At 52.1% G+C, this 24,026-nt stretch overlaps 1 protein-coding gene across 1 annotated transcript in view; it reads right to left on the reverse strand.

Annotated features, from left to right (window-relative positions):
* LOC308582203 (uncharacterized protein) overlaps positions 1 to 24,026 on the reverse strand; it is a gene marked incomplete at its 3' end in the record, with an annotated part of 126,489 nt that overhangs the window by 23,788 nt on the left and 78,675 nt on the right. The window contains exons 4-5 of the mRNA XM_081185122.1: positions 17,844 to 18,017; positions 17,478 to 17,651 (exon numbers count right to left, since the gene is read on the reverse strand). Coding sequence (XP_081041248.1) covers positions 17,478 to 17,651; positions 17,844 to 18,017 — 348 coding nt within the window. The remainder of the gene's footprint in view (positions 1 to 17,477; positions 17,652 to 17,843; positions 18,018 to 24,026) is intronic.

Below are 24,026 nucleotides of genomic sequence, written 5' to 3' on the forward strand. Positions count from 1 at the left end.
TCTCTCCCTCACTTCCTCCTGGCGGCGTTGCTCGTCCTGGACCTTCCTTCCACTTCATGCGCCACTGCTCCTCTGGTCTATCGTCCCACCAATACGAGGGTTCAGAGGCAGATCCCGAGGGTGACCCCTCCGGGGAACGGGCGTCTCGTATCAGGTCCTCGTCCGAGTCGAACCCCCGGAACGTGCTGGTAGAAAGCGTTGGCGTGAAAAGCCAGTCGTCGAAAAATTCTGCTGGCATTGGTCTATGTGGGAAGAGGGCATGAAACTCGTCTTTGAGCAGAGGTTCGTCCAAGGCGTAGCCCGGCACCCAGCTGTTCGCACTGGCCGGGGTGCCCTCCTTGGCGAGAAGGTATTCTACCCCTTCTTCCCCCCATCTGGAGTCCAAAATCTCCGTGACTTCGTTGATGCGTTCCTTCTGTGCCACTCTCGCGTGCCCGGTTCCTTCTCTGAGCGGACTCGGTGCCGTTCCGGGTTCCTGAAACCTGTGCGGTGCCTTGTAGGGGGTGAGCACCGATCTGTGGAACACCGGATGCATTCTGGAACCCTCCGGAAGCGCCAGCCTGAAAGCCACCGGGTTGACCTGCTCTTCGACTTGGTAGGGCCCCAGTTGCTTGTGCCCCAGCTTCTTCTTGGCCAACGACCTGGCCGGCACTGCGTGGGCTGCTAACCAGACCCAGTCTCCCACATGGATCTCTTCGCCAACCCTTCTGTGTTTGTCCGCTTGCACCTTGTATGCATGTTTGGCCAGCTCCAGGTGTCGCCGCAGCTGATCGTGGACCTCCTGCAACTCCGACGCGAACGCATCTGCTGTCTGCGGCTCCCCCTCCCCCATCCTTTCCAGTCCCGGGAAGGTTCTGGGGTGCCTCCCGTTGTTAGCGAAGAACGGCGTGACCCCCGTGGACACGTGCTTCGTGTTGTTGTAGGCAAACTCGGCGAGCGGCAGGTAATCCACCCACGTCGCAGGCTGTTGATTCGCATAACATCTCAGGTACTGCTGCATGATGGCATTGACCCGCTCCGCCTGCCCGTTGGTCTGCGGGTGTCTCGCCGACGCCAGGTTGATCTTGACGTTCAGGAAGCCCATCAGCTTCTGCCAGAAATTCGAGATGAACTGTCGCCCCCGGTCGGACAGAATAGACCGTGGCAGACCGTGAACCTTGAACACGTGGTCTATGAACAGTTTGGCGGTTTGCTCCGCCGTGGCCACCTTGGCACACGGAATGAAATGTGCCATCTTGGAGAACAAGTCCACCACCACCAGCACGGCCGTCTTGCCCCTCGAGCTGGGCAAATCCGTGACAAAGTCCAGGGCCACCCTCTCCCATGGTTCGACCGGAGTTTGCAGCGGTTCCAACAGTCCGGCCGGCGGTTTGTGCACCGGTTTGGCCCTCTGGCAGGTGTCACACCTCGCCACGTAGTCCGCGACCTCCCCTCTCATTCCGGGCCACCAGAAGTCTCTGGAGACTAATTCCACCGTCTTCTCCTTGCCAAAGTGCCCGGCAGTGGGCGCGTCGTGCAGCTGCTGCAGTACCTTGGCGCGAAGGTCGTCTCCCGGCACGTAGATGGCCCCTTTGCGAATGAGCAATCCATCTCTCAGCTGGAACTCGTCGGTCGCTGCCGTGCCCCTTTGCACCTCTGCCATCTTCGCTTGCGCGAAGGAGTCATCCTGCAACGCTCGCCGCACCGCCTCCAGGTCCACTGTTGCCGCAGCGCACGCCCACACTGTTGGTGCGAAGATGTGCATGGCGGCCGCTGGCTTGGCGTCCTCCAGATATTGTGGCTTACGAGAGAGAGCGTCCGCCATGATGTTGGTGTCCCCCGGGACATACTCTATTCGGAAGTTAAAGTTCGCAAAGAACTCAGCCCAACGTATCTGCCTTTGGTTCAGGAACTGTGCCGTGCGCCAGTGCTCCAGATTCTTGTGGTCCGTGCAGACCTGCACCGTGTGCTTGGCGCCGATCAGGAAGTGCCTCCATGCTTTGAATGCTGCATGAATGGCCAGCAACTCCCTGTCCCAGATGGTGTAGTTCTGTTCGGACTTGCTGAGCTTCCTGGAGTAAAACGCTCCCGGCCGCCAAACCCCCTGCGGGTCTTTCTGCAGCAGGACTGCTCCCACGGCTCTGTCCGAGGCGTCCGTCTCCACCCTCATCGGCCTGCTGGGGTCGACATGCAGCAGCTGCTCTTCCGACGCGAAGAGACGCTTGAGTGCCTGAAAGGACTGCTCCGCCTGCTTTGTCCAAACGAACTTCTTTTTTTTGGAGCTAAGCGTGTCCGTGATGGCCGCTGTCTGCATAGCGAAGCCTTTGATAAACTTGCGATAGAAGTTCGCGAAGCCGACAAACCGTTGGACCTCCTTCCGGTTGCGTGGGCTCTTCCAGTCCAACACCGCTCGAACCTTGGCGCTGTCCATGGCGAGCCCCTTGTCAGACAACTTGTAGCCCAGAAAATCCACCTCCGTCACGTCGAATTGGCACTTCTCCAGCTTGGCGTAGAGCCTATGCTGCTGTAGCCTGCTTAGCACTTCTTTGACGTGTCTGTCATGCTCCTGCTGCGATTCCGAAAAGATCAGGATGTCATCTAAGAAACAGACGCACGTCTTGTAGAGGAGCCCCGCCAACACGTGATGCATGAACGCTTGAAAAACGTGGGAGCCATTTTGCAATCCAAAAGGCATAACTCTATATTCGTAGGTGCCCAGCGGCGTGAACATGGCTGTCTTCCACTCATCCCCTTCCCGCATGCGAATGAGGTTGTACGCCCCTCGCAGGTCTAACTTGGTGAACACGCTGCCCTTCCGTACCTTTGCGAGGAGGTCGTCGATTCGGGGCATGGGGAAGTCCGATGGCTTGGTCACACTGTTTAAGATGCGATAGTCCACCACAAGTCTTTTTTGGGGCGTGTCCCGCTTCTTAACGAAGAATACAGGACTGCCCCCCGCTGCCTTGGACTCCCGGATGAAACCGCGCTCCAAATTATGATCTATGAACTCTTTGAGTTCCTGCAGTTCGTCCTCAGACATGGAATACAGCTTCCCTTTAGGCAGCGCCGCCCCCGGCAGCAGGTCAATTTTGCAGTCATATGGTCTGTGGGGGGGTAGCCTGTCCGCCTCCTTCTCGCAGAAAACCTCCAAAAATTCTGCGTACTTGTGGGGAATCGCTTGCAGCGTGCCTAGCAGCAGCTGTGACTCCTCTTCCCCTCCTTCCTGCCGGGGAACGATGCAGTGTTCAGCACAAAAGGAAGAGCCGAAGGTCAGCTGCCTCTGGTACCAAGCCAGCGTTGGGCTGTACTTGTCCAGCCAACTCATGCCCAATACAATGGGCGTGTCCGATAGTTGAGTGACGTTGAAGCTGATGATTTCCCTGTGATTCCCAAGTCGCATCACCATTGGTGGCGTCTGCTTCACCACTTGCCCCCCTAGCAGCTCCCTGCCATCCACCGTGACCACCTGCAGGGGCAGCGTGGCAGGCAGCAACTGTACAGCGTGCCGGTCGACAAAGTCCTGCCCTATAAAGTCCGCATTGCTTCCCGAGTCAATGGTGAGCGGCACGTCCATGGTGATTCCATTGGGCAGCTGGAGCGATGCGGTGAGCCTCACTACTGGTTTGGGCGGGAGGGGGTCCATGGGCTGTGAAATCTCCGGGGACTTCTTCACTGACACGTCTGGCTGGGCCCCATTGCCTCTTCCTCCAGCCAGACATCGTCGTTTCCCTGCTGTGGTCCTCCTTGTTGCGTTGCTGCAGTTACCATTGCTGAGGCTGCAGTGTGCTTGTGGAGCCTCCGGGGACACTCTTTCGCCATATGCCCTGGATCCTCGCAGATGTAACACTTCCTGTTCCCTCTAGGAGGCTTCGCTTTCACTGTTGTCGGTGCTAGGGCTCTGGCTGCTGATTGAGCCCTTGCACTTCCAACCTCCATAGGTTCCACTCCTCCTCCTGGCGGAGGCGTGGATTGCGCACGCGCTGCTTCTCTGGGAAGGAAGGAGGAGCCCCTGGCTGGTTCGCGCCCTCCACGCCCTTCGTCCCTGCTCCACGGACGTTCTTCCAGCCGCACCCCCACGGCTAGCGCCCTCTGAACGATCTCCTGCGTGGTCCGGGGTCTCTCCCCCCTCGCAATTTCATCTTTAACAGAGCCGTGCAATCCCTCCCAAAACAGGTCTCTTACAGGAGCCGAATCCCTGTCCCATTCCAGAGCACTGACCAAAGCGAAAAAGCGGGCATGATACTGCCTTACGCTGGCCCTCCCTTGTTTCAGTCCATGTATCTGCTGCCGAGCAAGATCCACGTCAATGCTTGATAAGAAACACCCATCCATCGCTTTAATAAAGGCATCCGCATTTTGGAGCGCCGGATCCTTATCCCTCCACAAATTGCGCAGCCATGCTTTAGCTTCCCCATGCAAATGGGACATGATGAACCCCACTTTCTCTTGCTCATCTCTAAAGTCTTTTTTCAGCAGTTCCAGTGCGCACATTACATCTGCTCTAAAGTTGGGGTACTGCTGCAGGTTCCCATCGAAGTGAGAGACCAGACCGCCTGTTCGTCTCGCCAACCCAATTCCCTCCTGTCTGGGTGTCAGTTGCCCGTGCTTCGTAAGCATGTCCAACCTGACCTGGAGATCCCTGCAGGCGGCAGCTGCCTCCTCCTCTCTCTTCCTGGATGCGAGAGCCTCGGCATTCAGTTGTGACACTGCTCTTCTGAGTTCCTCTATCTGCTGCTCAGCCGTCATGTTGTCTGCCGTTCGTGAGCTAGCTAGTAGGCACCTGCTTCTCTCCTCTCCTCGAGGCTGTAGATGCCCACAATTTGGAGACGGAGCTTACTGTCAGAGCTGCTTCAAGATCCTAGCTCACAGAGGATCACGCTAGCCAGCGGTCATTAAGTAAAAGTCTTTATTGAGTTACAGTTTCCATTCCCAAGCTGCTGCGTGCAACTCTACGTCTAATGGCTAGATCGGCGAAGCTCCGTCTGAGTCTCCGCCCCCTGTGCACCAACTTAATATCCTAGCCCTGCTCCACCTCTTCCGCCTGACTGCTCTCCTCTGGGTCCCACTGCCCCCCCGGGGTCTCTTCCTTCCGGGATTCTTCTGACGCCGACCCCCCGGAACTCCCTGTCTCCTTGCGCCGGGCTTTAGGACCTGGCTCCCTTTCCTGGCTGCCTACTGCGTCACTTTCCTGTGCATTTGAACTTGGCGCGCGCGCCCAACCTTCCACTTTCCGTCTGACCGTTTCTTCGCTCCCCGATGGAGGTGTGGCCACTCCTGACTCGTGCCCTCCCCCCTGTTGCGAGCTGCCAGCGCTTGATCTCTGGCGCTCTTCCTCTTCCCTGCCCTCTGGCTGTGACGCTGGTCCCGATTTCCAACTGCTCTCCTCTGAGTCCCCTCTGGCTCTATCTTCCTGGGGTGTCCCCCTAGGCTCCCCCCTTGCCCTGACCACTGGTGCTCCTTTCTGTGAATCTTCTGATTCACTGGAAAGACTCGGAGATCTCGGGTCGTCGTCATCACTCATCTTTTCTTCTGCCTCCTCCCCCTCGCTCTCTGTTTCCTCCCTTGCCCTTGCCTCTGCTCCTGAACCCCTGACATTATACAAAATTGATTAGCTTTCAGAGCAATAGGGGGCGGAGTTTACTGGGTCTGCCCTGCAGAATTTCTTCCTCCAGAAGGGAATCAGTCACAGGTTGACAGCACCACCCAGGCCTCAACAGAATGGTGTTGCTGAACGTAGGAACAGAACACTGCAAGTGTCTGTGGCTGCCATGCTTTTTGACGCAGGACTCCCATAGCACTTTTGGGTTGAGTGTTGGAAGGCTGCTGCGTTCACACAGAATCGCGTTTCATTCAGCTGTAGGGGACACGCCCTATTTTCTGCTGCACGGTAAGAAGCCCAAAGTGCATTTCTTACGTGTTTTTGGCTGTGAGGCTTGGGTTCTTATCCCAAAGGCCAAATGCAGAATGGGTGGCCCATGGGAGGAAAATGATCTTTTTGGAATATGAACCAGGGACCAGAGGGTGGCGGTTTGCATATCCTGATGGCAACCAGTCCCGGCTGCTTGTGAGCAGCAGTGCTTAGTTTTGTGAGCAAAGTGGGTGGGCACGCATCCATGGTAACCCAGATGTTCTTTCAGAACAGTTTCTTGACTCAGATGAGGAGGAAGAGGAAGGAACTGATCCTGTTGGTGAAGAACAGAGTCCAGTGCAACAGAGTCCAGAGCAGGAGCGGCCCAGAACCCCTCCGAAGGCTACTGTCAAGTCTGAGCCAAAGAGTGAGCTGTCCTTGCCCACAGGTCCAGCTGTAAGGTTCAAAAGACGCAGCAGGTCAGAGGCGGAGTTCTCTGACACTGGGGATGGTCTAGCTGGCCCTAGTGGGTCAGAGGGGGTACCAGAGCTCACACTGAGGAGATCAACCCGGGCCACAAAGGGTAAACTGCCTGACAGGTTCGAAGCCACAAGTGTGTGGGTTGGTGTGGCTCAGTGTGAACCTGAAACTTTTGAGGATGTTCAGAAACTGCCTCAGGAAGAAGCCAGCAAAGGGCATGAGGCAATGCAGAAGGAGATGATCTCAATGGAGTCTCTGGGTGTATTCTCCCTCACAATGGGTAAGATTGAGAAACTGCTTGAGAAGCTCCAAATGTCTGAGTGTGCAAGAGTTAGGACACCCATGGAGACTAGCTATGTGAAAGACAATCAGCAAGTAGAACGTGCTGCGTTCGAAAACACTGAGGTCTTCCAGTCAGCTCTGGGTAGCCTATTGTATCTGTCCCAGTGGAACAGACCTGACATAGCGTTTGCTATTAATCTGCTCAGGCGGGAAGCTTCAAGCCCAAGTGTGCAAGCCTGGAATGGTATCAAATGGGTCCTGCGTTACCTGGAAGATACCAAAGAATTCTGCCTTAAGCTGTCAGTCAAGGGCAACATCAAGCTGACGTGCTGGGTAGACAGCGATTGGGTGAATCTGGCAGATAGGAAGTCCATGTCCAGTATGGTGGTAAGATTTGGGAGCTCTTTGGTTGGGTGGAGTTCCCGAAAGCAAAGTCTCATAGCGCTCTCATCTACTGAGGCTGAGTTCAGTGTGCTTTCTGAGATTTGCAGGGAACTGGAGTTCTATGTGTGTTTGGTTCAAGAGATCTGTGGAGAGAGTTGTTTGCCTGTCACTGTTTTGGAAGACAATCAGCTCTGTCTGAAGTTGGCAGAATCCGGGCAGTTTAAGGCCAGGACCAAGCACCTAGACATCTGTTTCCAGCATGTGTGTCAGAGTGTTCGGGCTGGATTAGTTGCATTGAAATACTGTCCCTCTGCCTGGAACCTCGCTGATGGGGAGTTCTGTGAAGGTCTGTGTTTGGGGTAAGTGGTGTTTAGATAGAAGAAACAGTGCGCGGACTTTTCCTTTATCTCACACAGAAGGCACTCGCTGCTCGCTCTGCTGCTGCCTGGAAGAATTTATGCGCAGAGGAAACGTGCCGGACTCAGGCAGTAATCCAACAGCCCTGTTTAGGGAAGCTTTTAATATTTGATGGATTACTGTATTTTAATATTTTGTTGGAAGCTGCCCAGAGTGGCTGGGGAAACCCAGCCAGATGGGAAGGGTATAAATAAATTATTATTATCATTAACATCATCATCATTTATTTTTTGTATTGTTTTATATTAAGATTCTTTATTTTGAATTTAGGACACACACAGGAAGAGGACAGTTGGAGGTGCGAGGGACCTGCAAGGAACGCAGGGAAGGAAGGATCTCTCAGGGTGGGATATGGGGAGAAGAGGGGGTCACGCAGGGGAGAAGTGGAGGGGCCTGCCTTTCTATATGTCGATGAATGATATGATATATATGGTACAACGGTCATAAACAGTATTTTTAGTGTATTTCCCCCCCTTTTCCTTTCTATACAATTGTATTTTATAAGGGTTGTTTAATATTTTTTGTTTTATTTCTCTTTTTTGGTTTCCCCTCTGTATGAATTCTTTGATGGCGAGTGAGATGGTAGGTGCTTTTGAAGCTCTTTCCACATTTCAAGCACTGATAGGGTTTCTCCCCTGTATGAATTCTGTGATGGGAAGTGTCAGGGGTTTAGGTGCAGAGGCACGGGCAAGGGAGGAAACAGAGAGCGAAGGGGAGGAGACAGAGGAAAGGATGAGTGATGACGACGACCCGAGATCTCCCAGTCTTTCCAGTGAATCAGAGGATTCACAGAAAGGAGCACCAGTGGCCAGGGCAAGGGGGGAGTCTAGGGAGGCACCCCAGGAAGATAGAGCCAGAGGAGACTCAGGGGGGAGCAGCTGGAAGTCGGGACCAGCGTCACCGCCAGGAAGCAGGGAAGAGGAAAGGAACCAGGGGGGAAGCGCTGGCAGCTCACCACAGGAGGGAGGGCAGGAGTCAGGAGTGGCCACACCTCCATCGGGGAGCGAAGAAACGGTTAAGAGGAAAGTGGAAGGTTGGGCGCGCGCGCCAAGTTCAAATGCAGAGGAGGGCGGCGCAGTGAGCAGCCCCGAAAGGGAACCAGGTCCTAAAGCCCGGCGCAAGGAGGCAGAAGGGTCCGGGTCAGCGTCAGAAGAGTCCCGGAAGGAAGAAGCCCCGGGGGGTAGAGGGACCCAGAGGAGGACAGTCAGGAGGAAAAGGTGGAGCAAGGCTAGGATATTAAGTTGGTGCGCACGGGGCGGAGACTCAGACGGAGCCTCGCCGATCTAGCTAGTAGACGTAGAGTTGCAGACAGCAGCGTGAGAATGGAAACTGTAATTCAATAAAGACTTTTACTTAATGACCGCTGGCTAGCGTGATCCTCTGTGAGCTAGGATCTTGAAGCAGCTCTGACAGTAGGCTCCGTCCCTACATTGTGGGCATCTGCAGCCTCGAGGAGGGGAGAGAAACAGGCGCCCACTAGCGAGCTCACGAACGGCAAGAGACATGACGGCTGAGCAGCAGATAGAGGACCTCAGAAAAGCAGTGGCACAACTGAACGCCGAGGTTCTCGCATCCAGGAAGAGAGAGGACGAGGCAGCTGCCGCCTGCAGGGATCTCCAGGTCAGGTTAGACGTACTGGCAAACCAAACACCCCGGCAGGAGGGAATTGGGTTGGCGAGACGGACAGGCGGGCTACTCTCTCACTTCGATGGGAACCTGCAACAGTATCCCAACTTTAGAGCCGACGTACTGTGCGCACTGCAACTGTTGCATAAGGACTTTAGAGATGAACAGGAGAGAGTGGGGTTCATCATGTCCCATCTGCATGGGGAGGCGAAAGCGTGGTTGCGCAATTTATGGAGAGATAACGATCCGGCGCTCCAGAATGCGGATGCCTTTCTTAAAGCGATGGATGGGTGTTTCTTATCAAGTATTGATATTGATCTTGCACGGAAGGAGGTGCATGGGCTGAGACAAGGGAGGGCCAGCGTCAGACAGTATCATGCCCGCTTTTTCGCCTTGGTCAGCGCCCTGGAATGGGACAGAGATTCGGCTCCTGTAAGAGACCTCTTTTGGGAGGGACTGCACAACTCGATTAAAGATGAGATAGCGAGGGGGGAGAGACCCCGAACCACCCAGGAGGTCGTTCAGAGGGCACTGGCAGTGGGGGTGAGGCTGGAAGGACGTCCGTGGAGCAAGGACGAAGGACGTGGAGGGCGCGAACCAGCCGGGGGCCCCTCCTTCTTTCCCAGAGAAGCAGCGCAGGCGCAATCCACGCCTCCGCCAGGAGGAGGAGCCGAACCTATGGAGGTTGGAGGTGCAAGGGCTCAGTCAGCAACCAGAGCCCTAGCACCGGCAGCAGTGAAAGCGAAGCCTCCTAGAGGGAACAGGAAGTGTTACGTCTGTGAGCAGCCAGGGCATATGGCGAAAGAGTGTCCCCAGAGGCCCCACAAGCTTACTGCAGCCTCAGCAATGGTGACTGCAGCAACGCAGCAGGGAGGACCACAGCAGGGAAACGACGATGTCTGGCTGGAGGAAGAGGCAATGGGGCCCAGCCAGACGTGTCAGTGAAGAAGTCCCCAGAAATTTTACAGCCAGTGAACCCCCTCCCGCCCAAACCAGTAGTGAGGCTCACAGCATCTCTCCAGCTGCCCAATGGAATCACCATGGACGTGCCAATCACCATCGACTCCGGCAGCAACGCGGACTTTATAGGGCAGGAATTTGTCGACAGGCACGCTGTGCAGTTGCTGCCGGCCACACTGCCCCTGCAGGTTGTCACGGTGGATGGCAGGGAGCTGCTAGGGGGGCAAGTGGTGAAGCAGACGCCACCAATGGTGATGCGCCTTGGGAATCACAGGGAAGTCATCAGCTTCAACGTCACTCAACTGTCTGACACGCCCATTGTATTGGGCATGAGTTGGCTGGACAAGCACAGCCCAACGATGGCTTGGTTCCAGAGGCAGCTGGTCTTCGGCTCTTCTTTTTGTGCTGAACACTGCATCGTGCCCAGGCAGGAAGGAGAGGAAGAGGAGTCACAGCTGCTGCTAGGCACGCTGCAAGCGATTCCCCACAAGTACGCAGAATTTCTGGAAGTTTTCTGCGAGAAGGAGGCGGACAGGCTACCCCCTCACAGACCATATGACTGCAAAATTGACCTGCTGCCGGGGGCGGCGCTGCCTAAAGGGAAGCTGTATTCCATGTCTGAGGACGAACTGCAGGAACTCAAAGACTTCATCGATCATAATTTGGAGCGCGGTTTCATCCGGGAGTCTAAGGCAGCGGGGGGCAGTCCTGTATTCTTTGTTAAGAAGCGAGACACGCCCCAAAAAAGACTCGTAGTGGATTACAGGATTTTGAACAGTGTGACCAAGCCGTCGGACTTCCCCATGCCCCGCATCGACGACCTCCTGGCGAAGGTACGGAAGGGAAAGGTGTTCACCAAATTGGACCTGCGGGGGGCGTACAATCTCATTCGCATGCGGGAGGGTGATGAGTGGAAGACAGCCATGTTCACGCCACTGGGTACCTACGAATACAGAGTTATGCCTTTTGGACTGCAAAATGGCGCTCACGTTTTTCAAGCATTTATGCATCACGTGTTGGCGGGACTTCTCTACAAGACGTGCGTCTGTTTCTTGGATGACATCCTGATCTTTTCGGAGTCGCAGCAAGAACATGACAAGCACGTCAAGGAAGTGCTGGGCAGGCTAAAGCAACACAGGCTCTACGCCAAGCTGGAGAAGTGCCAATTTGACGTGCCGGAGGTGGATTTTCTGGGCTACAAGCTGTCTGACAAGGGGCTCGCCATGGACAGCGCCAAGGTTCGAGCAGTGTTGGATTGGAAGAGCCCACGCAACCGGAAGGAGGTCCAACGGTTTGTCGGCTTTGCGAACTTCTATCGCAAGTTTATCAAGGGCTTCGCGATGCAGACGGCGGCCATCACTGACACCCTTAGCTCCAAGAAGAAGAAGTTCATCTGGACAGAGCAGGCGGAGCAGTCCTTTCAGGCCCTCAAGCGTCTCTTCGCGTCGGAAGAGCAGTTGCTTCATGTCAACCCCAGCATGCCGATGAGGGTGGAGACAGACGCTTCGGACAGAGCAGTGGGGGCGGTCCTGCTGCAGAAGGACCCGCAGGGCGTGTGGCGGCCGGGAGCGTTTTACTCCAGGAAGCTCAGCAAGTCCGAGCAGAACTACACCATATGGGACAGGGAGTTGCTGGCCATTCATGCGGCGTTCAAGGCGTGGAGGCACTTTCTGATCGGCGCCAAGCACACGGTGCAGGTTTGCACGGACCACAAGAATCTGGAACACTGGCGCACGGCACAGTTCCTGAACCAGAGGCAGATACGTTGGGCTGAGTTCTTTGCGGACTTCGACTTCCGAATAGAGTATGTCCCGGGGGACACCAACATCATGGCAGACGCTCTCTCCCGCAAGCCGCAGTATCTGGAGGACGCAACACCAGCGGCCGCCATGCACATCTTTGCACCGACAGTGTGGGCGTGCGCCGCGGCGACCGTGGACCTAGAGGCGGTGCGGCGAGCGTTGCAGGGGGACTCCTTCGCACAAACGAAGATGGCAGAGGTGCGAGGGGGCAAGGCAGCGGCCGACGGTTTCCAGCTACGAGATGGATTGCTCATCCGTAAAGGGGCCATCTACGTGCCGGGTGACGAACTTCGAGCCAAGGTGCTACAGCAGCTGCACGACGCACCCACGGCCGGGCACTTTGGCAAGGAGAAGACGGTAGAATTAGTAGCCAGGGATTTCTGGTGGCCTGGAATGAGAGGGGAGGTCGCAGACTACGTGGCGAGGTGTGACACCTGCCAGAGGGCAAAGCCGGTGCACAAACCGCCGGCTGGACTGTTGGAGCCGCTGCAAACTCCGGTCGAACCTTGGGAAAGGGTGGCTCTGGACTTTGTCACGGATCTGCCCAGCTCAAGGGGCAAGACGGCAGTGTTGGTGGTTGTGGACCTGTTCTCCAAGATGGCGCATTTCATTCCGTGTGCTAAGGTGGCCACGGCAGAGCAAACCGCCAAACTGTTCATAGACCACGTGTTCAAGGTTCACGGTCTGCCACGGTCTATTCTGTCCGACCGCGGGCGGCAGTTCATCTCGAACTTCTGGCAGAAGCTGATGGGCTTCCTAAACGTCAAGATCAATCTGGCGTCGGCGAGACACCCGCAGACCAACGGGCAAGCGGAGCGAGCCAATGCCATCATGCAGCAGTACCTGAGATGTTATGCAAACCAACAGCCTGCGACGTGGGTGGATTACCTGCCGCTTGCAGAGTTTGCCTACAACAACACGAAGCACGTATCCACGGGCGTCACGCCGTTCTTCGCCAACAACGGGCGGCACCCTAGAACCTTCCCGGGACTGGAATGCAGGGGAGAAGGGGAGCCGCAGTCAGCAGATGCGTTCGCGTCGGAGCTGCAGGAAGTCCACGATCAGCTGCGGCGCCACCTGGAGCTGGCTAAACACGCATACAAGGTACAAGCGGACAAACACAGAAGGGTTGGCGAAGAGCTCCACGTGGGAGACTGGGTCTGGTTAGCAGCCCACGCAGTGCCGGCCAGGTCGTTGGCCAAGAAGAAACTAGGGCATAAACAACTGGGGCCATACCAAGTCGAAGAGCAGGTCAACCCGGTGGCTTTCAGGCTGGCGCTTCCGGAGGGTTCCAGAATGCATCCGGTGTTCCACAGATCGGTGCTCACTCCCTACAAGGCACCGCACAGGTTCCAGGAACCCGGAACGGCGCCGAGTCCGCTCAGAGAAGGAACGAGGCACGCGGGAGTGGCACAGGAGGAGCGCATCAACGAAGTCACGGAGATTTTGGACTCCAGATGGGGGGAAGAGGGAGTAGAATACTTTCTCGCCAGGGAAGGCACCCCGGCCAGTGCGAACAGCTGGGTGCCGGGCTACGCTTTAGACGAACCTCTGCTCAAAGACGAGTTTCATGCCCTCTTCCCACATAGACCTATGCCAGCAGACTTTTTCGACGACTGGCTTTTCACGCCCACGCTTTCGGACAGCACGTTCAGGGGGTTCGACTCGGACGAGGAACCAACACGAGACGTCCGTTCCCCGGAGGGGTCACCCTCGGGATCTGTCTCAGAACCCTCGTATTGGTGGGACGATAGGCCGGAGGAGCAGTTCCGCAGGAAGTGGATGGAATGTTCCGGCCGAGCAACGCCGCCTGGAGGAAGTGCGGGAGAGACGGACATGGACATTTTCGGGGACGACCCTGGTTTCGAGCACGGCGGCACAGAGATGGAAGAGGAGGTGACTGTCGTCAACGAGAGCAGAGAGGAAGACCCGGAAGAGTTCCGATGGAGGCCTGCCACGGGAAGCGACCGATATCCGACGTTCGTCCCTTTGCAACAGCAGCCCCCAGCTCCAGCACCGGAAGGAGGGGAGGGGGGACTGGGGGGCTTCGAGGGGGGGATGGATGTCAGGGGTTTAGGTGCAGAGGCACGGGCAAGGGAGGAAACAGAGAGCGAAGGGGAGGAGACAGAGGAAAGGATGAGTGATGACGACGACCCGAGATCTCCCAGTCTTTCCAGTGAATCAGAGGATTCACAGAAAGGAGCACCAGTGGCCAGGGCAAGGGGGGAGTCTAGGGAGGCACCCCAGGAAGATAGAGCCAGAGGAGACTCAGGGGGGAGCAGCTGGAAGTCGGGACCAGCGTCACCGCCAGGAAGCAGGGAAGAGGAAAGGAACCAGGGGGGAAGCGCTGGCAGCTCACCACAGGAGGGAGGGCAGGAGTCAGGAGTGGCCACACCTCCATCGGGGAGCGAAGAAACGGTTAAGAGGAAAGTGGAAGGTTGGGCGCGCGCGCCAAGTTCAAATGCAGAGGAGGGCGGCGCAGTGAGCAGCCCCGAAAGGGAACCAGGTCCTAAAGCCCGGCGCAAGGAGGCAGAAGGGTCCGGGTCAGCGTCAGAAGAGTCCCGGAAGGAAGAAGCCCCGGGGGGTAGAGGGACCCAGAGGAGGACAGTCAGGAGGAAAAGGTGGAGCAAGGCTAGGATATTAAGTTGGTGCGCACGGGGCGGAGACTCAGACGGAGCCTCGCCGATCTAGCTAGTAGACGTAGAGTTGCAGACAGCAGCGTGAGAATGGAAACTGTAATTCAATAAAGACTTTTACTTAATGACCGCTGGCTAGCGTGATCCTCTGTGAGCTAGGATCTTGAAGCAGCTCTGACAGGAAGTCAGATGGTGGCTGTTATTGAAGCCCTTTCCACACTCCAAGCACTGATAGGGTTTCTCCCCTGTATGAATTCTTCGATGGCAAGTGAGATTGGAGCTATTAGTGAAGCTCTTTCCACATTCCAAGCACTGATAGGGCTTCTCCCCTGTATGAATTCTGTGATGGGAAGTGAGACTGGAGCTAACAGCGAAGCTCCTTCCACATTCAAAGCACTGATAGGGTTTCTCCCCTGTATGAATTCTTTGATGCAAAGTGAGTTTTGTCCGCTCCCGGAAGTTCTTACCACATTCGAAGCATTGATAGGGTTTCTCCCCTGTATGAGTTCTTTGATGCAAAGTGAGTTTTCTCCCCTCCCCGAAGTTTTTCCCACATTTGAAGCACTGATAGGGTTTCTCTCCTGTATGAATTCTTTGATGGGAAGTGAGTGTGTGCCTCTGACTGAAGCTCTTCCCACACTGCAAGCACTGATAGGGTTTCTCCCCTGTATGAATTCTTTGATGGGAAGTGAGATCACCACTCAGACGAAAGCTCTTTCCACATTCCAAGCAGTGATAAGGTTTTTCCCCTGTATGAATTCTTTGATGTAAAGTGAGATTCACCTTCTGACTAAAGCTCTTTCCACATTCCAAGCAGTGATACGGTTTCTGCCCTCTATGAACTCTTTGATGGAAAATGAGAGTGGACTTCCGGCTGAAGCTCTTCCCGCATTCCAAGCACTGATAGGGTTTCTCGCCTGTATGAGTTTTTTGATGCAAAGTGAGCTTGGCCCCATCCCCAAAACTCTTCCCGCATTCAAAGCACTGATAGGGTTTTTCTCCTGTATGAGTTTTTTGATGGGAAGCGAGACTGTGCCTGAGACTAAAGCTCTTCCCACATTCCAGGCAATGATAGGGTTTCTCCCCTGTATGGACTCTTCTATGCAAAGCAAGACCACCTTTCTGACGAAAGCTCTTCCCACATTCCAAGCACTGATAGGGTTTCTCCCCTGTATGAATTCTCTGATGTGAAGTGAGCGTAGTACTGTGCCTGAAGGTCTTCCCACATTCCAAGCACTGATAGGGTTTCTCCCCTGTATGAGTTCTTTGATGCAAAGTGAGTTTCGTCCGCTCCCGGAAGTTCTTCCCACATTCGAAGCATTGATAGGGTTTCTCCCCTGTATGAGTTCTTTGATGCAAAGTGAGTTTCGTCCGCTCCCGGAAGTTCTTCCCACATTTGAAGCACGGATAGGGTTTCTCTCCTGTATGAATTCTTTGATGGGAAGTGAGACTGTTCCTCTGACTGAAGCTCTTCCCACACTGCAAACACTGGTAGGGTTTCTCCCCTGTATGAATTCTTTGATGTGAAGTGAGCGTAGTACTGTGCCTGAAGGTCTTCCCACATTCCAAGCACTGATAGGGTTTCTCCCCTGTATGAATTCTTTGGTGGAAAGTGAGATTCCGGCGGTTACTGAAGCTCTTTCCACATTCTCTGCACTGATACAATTTCTCCCTGCTCTGTCCTCTTTTGTGTGCAGTGAGGCTATCCCTCTGAACGAAGCTCTTTCTTTGACGGCAGGTGTCCTGGGAGCTCTGACGGATGTTCTCTCCACACTCTGAATGTTTATTTGACTTCTCCGCTATGTGGATTCTGTTGTGCTCCCCCTTGTTCTTCCCTTCCAGTTCCTCACCATCTGCAGTGAAGAGAGAAGCGAATTAGAGCCTCAGGAAGAACTGGAGCTCCAGATCATTGAACCAAGTTAATGAATGCTTGTGATAGAGGAAGAACTAAAAATAGTTAGATGTGGGGCCTTTCTACAGTTTTCACTGTTTTGGTTGGCTGGTATTTACTGACATATTGCTTGGCTTTTATCTGGAATGTATTTTGTTCTGGCTCAACCCTGGAATCCACTCCATCTCCAAGGTCAGTCATGTCTTTGGTCAATCAAATGCAAACAGAAGCAAAAACAACAAGCCTGACAGAATTTACATCAACTTCCCTAAAAACTCTGAAGCTGGCATTTAAGAAGGCCTGGGTGGTTCAGACAAGCCTGGTCATTGTTCTAAAAGGCATGACTAGACGCAGAACATTCACAGAGGAAACAGTTGATATCCCTCCATTCTGGGTTCACGGTGGGGGGTGTTAGAATCCCAGATGCTGTTGGTCACCAGCCAAAGAGTTGAAGTTCATCACATACAGGTATGTATGGAACGTCCACGTCTTGTCTGTGAAACAAACAGCAACACCTTCACCTGAACACTCCCCATCAGCTGTTGCCTCAATCTGGTTGGTCTAAATTTAAATTTATACGTAAATCACTTTCTTCACTTTGAGGAGACTGCATTTTTTCATTAGCAACAGAAGAGAAAAGTGACTATAACTCAGTTCAAACCAATTCATGAACCCAGAACTCATACACTGACCATTAATGATGAACCATATGTTATAGATATTCCTGCAAATTTATTCTGCTTTTTTTGATATGCAAATGGCATGCGAAGGCTTAGTCTACATATCTGTATCATTTATTAGTCCTATGTTCCTTGTTTTTAAAAGCAAATAAAAAGTTATTCCAAAAAGAAAAAGACAACATACAGAGGCCACCATCTGCATTCAAACTGCAAAGCAGGATCAGTGAGTTGTCTGACATTGGCAGGGCATTCAGATCACAGAACTGGTTTTAGACCTTTTGAGCTGTGGTGGCCGGGGAGCTGTGACCTATTCCTGGCTCAAATTGCCTGCAGATGACAAAGGAGCAGGCAGGCAGGCAGGCAGAGGAGCCCGAAAAGGTGCTCCCCTTCTCCATCTCCATCTGCCTCCCCCCCACCCCCTAACTGAGCAAGCCCCAATACCTCTCCGGCTCCATCCATCTATGTCCCCATCTCCACTCTCCTGGAACTCACCAGATCTCTCGGAGGTCCCTGGGTGGGAACGCTCAGAGGTTGAGAGGAGGGATGCAGGAGACAACCTGACCAGGTCAACCGTCCATCTTCCCCCTTCCATCCTTGCTAGCTTTGCCGGATCCGTGTCTTTCATCCTTCCTGAGGAGTTGAGGAGCCAAAACAAGCTAGAGGGTCCTGGGAGAGAGGAAGAAGCAAAGGGAGCCTCAGAGGCCCTGCAGAGATTTTCTGGCTGGAGGGGAAGCCTCCCATTATGTTGGGGTCCCCATCCTCAGCAAAATCCCTGCTTTATCTCATTTCTGGCCAGAGAGCTTCCCCTCTTCACCCCCCATCCCTCCAGGTCCCCATCTCCCCTCCCCTGGAACTCACCAGATCTCTCAGAGGTCCCTGGGAGGGAACGCTCAGAAGTTGTGGGGAGGGATGCAGGAGACAACCTGACCAGGTCAACCGTCCATCTTCCCCCTTCCATCCTCACTAGGTTTGCAGAATCCATCCCTTTTATCCTTCCTGAGGAGTCAAGGAGCCAAAACGAGCTGCAGGGTCCTGGGAGAGAGGAAGAAGGAAAGGGAGCCTCAGAGGCCCTGCAGGGATTCTCCTGCCCCTGGAGAAGCACAAATGGGGCGGCCCCTTCCCAACAGAAGCCCCATTTCTATACCTCTCCACTGGCTCCAATAAATCGGGTAGGCTACTTGCATGGCAATTGAAGAAAAAACAAAAGAGAGAGAGAGTAATTGAGAAATGAAAAATAATTGAAGATCCTAAAGAAATATGCAAAAAAATTGTAAACTACTATAGGAAATTTTACCATGCAGAAGAAGGCCAAGAGGAGAAAATGGAAAGACACATAGCACAAAATAGACTCCCGACAATAGCAGATTGGAAAATAGATCAATTAAATCTAGCAACAGCGATGATGGAGGTGCAGAAATCTCAAAAGCAAAGATAGTCCCCAGGTACGGATGGATTACTGGCGGCATTTTATAAGAAGTTAGAATATATATTATCAGAACCAATGAAACAGTACTAAATGGAATTTTAAAAGAAGGAAGAATACCAAAATCATGGGAACAAGCATTTATCACACTGATACCCAAACAAGGAGCAGATCCAACACTAATCAAAAATTATAGACCTATATCACTGTTCAATATTGATTATAAAATACCATATTTTTCACTCTATAACACGCACCTGACCATAACACGCACGGAGTTTTTAGAGGAGGAAAATCCGTAGGCATGCCACCCGTAGGCATTCCCTCCATAACACGCACAGACATTTCCCCTTACTTTTTAGGGGAAAAAAGTGAGTGTTATGGTGCAAAAAGTACGGTATATTGAATGAAATAATACGGTATATTGAATGAAATAATACACAGAGATCAGGCTGGCGTCTTACCAGGCAGACACATGCACAATAAAATAATAATAATAATAATAATAATAATAATAATAATAATAATAATAATAATAATAATAATAATAATATCATCTTTATTGTCATTGCCCCCTCTCGGGGACAACGAAATTACTTGGCTGCTCCATCCACCCAGGTAGGGCACTCCACACAAAATCAAATCAACTATAAAAACACTAATTAAAATAATACAGTATAAAACAGCAAGGAAGATTAGATGACTTTCAAAGTCCAGGCTTCCCATTCAGGGCCGAGATCGCTCTGGGGAAGAAGCTGTTCTTAAGACGGCTCGTTCTTGTCTTCATCGTCCTGTATCTCCGTCCCGACGGCAGGAGCTCGAAGAGACAGTGACCAGGATGCGATGGATCTTTTACTATGTCCAGTGCCTTCCTATGGCTGGATCTTTTACTATGTCCAGTGCCTTCCTATGGCACCTTGTGGCATAAATATGCTCTAAGGTGGAGAGTGGGCAGCCAACAATGCTCTCTGCTGCCTTAACAACTCTGCACAACCCCAACCTGTCCCGGGTAGTACAGCTTCCGTACCACACACATAAGCCATAAGTGAGCACGCTCTCAATGGCACAGTGATAGAAGGCAAGCAGCAGTTTCTGCGGAAGATGGTTTTTCCTTAGAATTCTCAAAAAGTACAGTCTCTGCTGCGCCTTCTTCACAAGCCCCCTTGTGTTGACACTCCAGGACAGATCCTCTTGTAATTCAGTGCCCAAAAATCTGAACGTTGTTACCCTCTCCACACAGACCCCATCAAGCAAAAGTGGCTGGACATTGCTCTTCTGTCTCCTGAAGTCCACCACAAGCTCCTTTGTCTTCCTTGTATTTATGAGCAAGTTGTTAGCTCTGCACCACTCTGTCAGCCGCTCCACCTCATCTCTATAGTCCGTTTCACCCTCCCTTTCAGAGATGAGCCCAATCACGGTTGTGTCATCTGCAAATTTGACAACCCTATTACTAGGGTGAGCAGCGACACAATCGTACGTGTAGAGAATATAAAGGAGCGGACTGAGTACGCATCCCTGTGGTGTTCCTGTGTTAGTCCTAAGCATACTAGAGGTATAAGGGCCCAACCGAACCCTCTGGGGGCGGTCTGACAAAAAGTCCAATATCCACCCACAAAGTGATAACGGAAGCCCCAGATCTTCCAGTTTAGACATCAGACGTTGTGGTAGAATGGTATTAAATGCCGAGCTGAAATCTAAAAAAAGCAGTCTGGCATAACCCCCCCGCTGCTCCAAATGTGCAAGAACGGCATGGAGGGCAATCGCCACAGCATCCTCTGTCGATCTTTTCGTTTTATAAGCAAATTGGAATGTGTCCAGTCCCTCTGGTAGGCAGGCAATGACATAATTTCGTACCAGCTTTTCAAAGCACTTCATGATTATAGGTGTGAGTGCTACTGGACGAAAGTCATTCAGATCTTCCGGGTTAGATTTTTTTGCTATTGGAACGATAGTAGAGGACTTTAGGCAGGATGGAACAATAGCCTGGGCTAGGGATCGATTTAAGATCCCAGTGAAAACTCCTGCTAGTTGATCTGCACAGTCTCTCAATACCCTTCCAGCTACCCCATCTGGCCCTGTGGCCTTCCTTGGGTTGATTCCCTTCAACACCTTCCTCATCTCTTCTTTTTCCACAGAGACTACTACATTCCTTTGCACTGATGATGGTGATGGTGGCAAGGCCTTCACAGGGAGTGGTGGTGGTGGTGGTAAGGCCTCAGCAGGTGTTGCTACAGATGTTACTTCAAAACGGGCAAAAAAGGCATTCAAATCCTCTGCGAGGGATGCCCCTCCCTCGTCTGCCAGGGAATCCTTGGATTTATACCCTGTTAATTCTTGTACACCTTGCCACACCTGCCTGGTGTTGTTACTTTGTAGATGATTCTCCAGCCGCTGTCTATACGCCTCCTTTGCTACACGGATACCTCTCTTTAAATCCGCTCTAGCTAAGCTGTACAAAGACTTATTTCCACATACCGTAGAAAAGAAACATACCGTATTTTTCGCTCTATAACACGCACCAGACCATAACACGCACGTAGTTTTTAGAGGAAGAAAACAAGAAAAAAATATTCTAAACGAAATAGTGGATATATGATTTTTGTGGTTCATGCTGTGACCACAGACATGTGATCTGACAGTGAGTTTGGAGTTTTGGAGTAGCCCAATGCAAAAATCCTGAGGATACATGTGGATCCATGCTTTGTAACCATGGAGGAGGGAAGGAAGGGGAACCATGGATCCTCTGCTCATGACTGCAGCAGATCCCCCCCGCCACCCGCAGGCATTCGCTCCATAACACGCACAGACATTTCCCCTTACTTTCTAGGAGGAAAAAAGTGAGTGTTATGGTGCAAAAAATACAGTAATTGATATTTTAGAATATTTAGAAGCAAGATCAGATAAAAAAGCCATTTTGATGCTGATAGACATGGAGAAGGTCTTCAACATCTCTTGGAGCTCCATGAAAAAAACTACAGAAAAAACAGGACTCGGAGAAAATATTCTTAGGGGTGTTGAGGCAAAATAATAAGGAATATCATTGAATTTCGAAGTGGCAGGATTTAAGTTAAATAAAAATAAGACTAGTATGCTAGCAAAAAATATGTCAACACAGGAAAAAGAAGAACTAAAGAAAATATCAGGATTGGAAACACTAAATAAAACTAAGTATTTGGGAATCTGGCTGACAAATGAAAACAATCTATTTAAAGACAATTACCGTATTTTTCGCTCCATAGGACGCTCCTGACCAAAAGACGCACCAAGTTTTTAGAGCAGGAAAACAAGGAAAAAAATCTGACTCAAATTTTGTACTAAACTATTTAAAACAGCAAAGTGTGTGGCTCCTGTCCACTTTGCTGCTTTAAAGCGAGCCATGGTATATAATGATGAGAATGGAAAAAGGACACATTCCATTATAATGTAGCTGTTTTCATTATCACTGGGAAGTCAGTATTGGCAGCAGTCACAAAAACTAAAATTTGAGCATTTTACTGTTACTAATCAAGAATATTAATAGTCAGGGAGAGAAACCAGGGCTGTGCAAATGAGAAGTGCTTGGGAGTATGGAGGAACAGCAAAAAGATGATGATGATGATGATGATGATGATGATGATGATGATGATGATAATAATAATAATAATAATAATAATAATAATAATAATAATAATGTATTATTTATACCCCGCCCATCTGGCTGGGCCTCCCCAGCCACTCTGGGAGGCTTCCAAAAGAATATTAAAGTACTGTGAAGCTAAAGATCAAATGATTGTGCTCCAGTTCCTAAATCTCTGAAGTTTTCTCAAAACAGGCATGGTTGTTTTGAAAGGAAGATTCAAAATGGAGTGACTGAGCAAAGAACAGAGGAGGAAAAGAGGACAGATAAATAGCTTCCATTCAATACCAAAAGAACACAATGTTTTTGGTTTAGTATAGGTGGACTGTGCTTGTAAGAATTTGTATAATGAATTATAGAGTTGGAGTGGAATATCAGAGCCTCTTTTCAGCAGTAAAGATTAGCTGCTAGGAACATGGTCCACACACACACAGGATGTCTGGTTATAGCTGTGCAGTTTAAATTGTTCCTGAGCCAGATACCTGCTCAGTTTTAGCTGAAATTACTATTACTGGTTTGTGGAGATGTTTTGCATGTATTTATGACTATTTCCCCAAAACTGCTACTTGAAGAAATCCCCAAACTTAATATTTTTAAACTTCATATGGAGCTCAGAATCCGGTTATGCAATCCTTTGCAGTTGAATTAGGAGGCACTGAGAGACAGCAATTTGCTGCTCCCCACCCCCACCCTCCACCCCAGGAGCACACAAACTTCCCTCTGCTTGCAAACCTTGCAAACCTTGTCCGGACTTCAGGGGAAAGCAAAGTCTGTAGGCAGAGCAGTGTGGCTCCCCACTCCCCACCCCCAAAAAGCACCCCAGCAGCACACAGCCTTCCCTCTGCTTGCAAACCTTGCAAACTTGTCGGGACTTCGGGGGAAAGCAGAGGCTGCTGGCAGAGCCGCGTGGCTCCTCCCCCCACCCCCAAAGAGCAGCCCGGGAGCGCACAGCCTTCCCGCTGCTTGCAAACCTTGTCGGGACTTCAGGGGAAAGCAGAGGCTGCCGGCAGAGCCGCGTGGCTCCTCCCCCCACCCCCAAAGAGCAGCCCGGGAGCGCACAGCCTTCCCGCTGCTTGCAAACCTTGTCGGCACTTCAGGGGAAAGCAGAGGCTGCCGGCAGAGCCGCGTGGCTCCTCCCCCCACCCCCAAAGAGCAGCCCGGGAGCGCACAGCCTTCCCGCTGCTTGCAAACCTTGTCGGGACTTCAGGGGAAAGCAGAGGCTGCCGGCAGAGCCGCGTGGCTCCTCCCCCCACCCCCAAAGAGCAGCCCGGGAGCGCACAGCCTTCCCGCTGCTTGCAAACCTTGTCGGCACTTCAGGGGAAAGCAGAGGCTGCCGGCAGAGCCGCGTGGCTCCTCCCCCCACCCCCAAAGAGCAGCCCGGGAGCGCACAGCCTTCCCGCTGCTTGCAAACCTTGTCGGGACTTCAGGGGAAAGCAGAGGCTGCCGGCACAGCACCGTGGCTCCTCCCCCCACCCCCAAAGAGCAGCCCAGGAGCACAGGACAACAGCGATTTGGCTCCAGGGAACACACATTCGCTCCATAAGACGCACAGACTTTTTCCCTTACTTTTTAGGAGGGAAAAAGTGCGTCCTATGGAGCGAAAAATACGGTATATTAAAACATGGAAAGAAATCAATTTTGAATCATATAATAAGAAAATTGATATATAGAGTATGGGAAAAACATAAAGAGCCTAAAACCCCCGGTAGATTTCTCCTTATAAAGCAATAACTGGGTGAAAGAAAAATATGGAATTGAATTGGGCCACTTTCACTGCCTTGTTGTGACGAAGGGGCTTGAATAACTCAGAGAAGCTATGAGCTAAGCTGTGCAGGGCCACCCAAGACGGACAGGTCATAGTGGAGAGTTTAGACCAAACGTGATCCACCTGGAGCAGGAACCGGCAAGCCACTCCAGTATCCCTGCCAAGAAAACTCCATGGACAAAGGCAACAGGCATATAAAAGTGATGACGCTGGAAGATGAGTCCCTCAGGTCAGAAG

Source organism: Podarcis bocagei, assembly GCF_964188305.1.
Source record: "Podarcis bocagei genome assembly, chromosome: 2".
Lineage (NCBI taxonomy): Eukaryota > Metazoa > Chordata > Lepidosauria > Squamata > Lacertidae > Podarcis > Podarcis bocagei.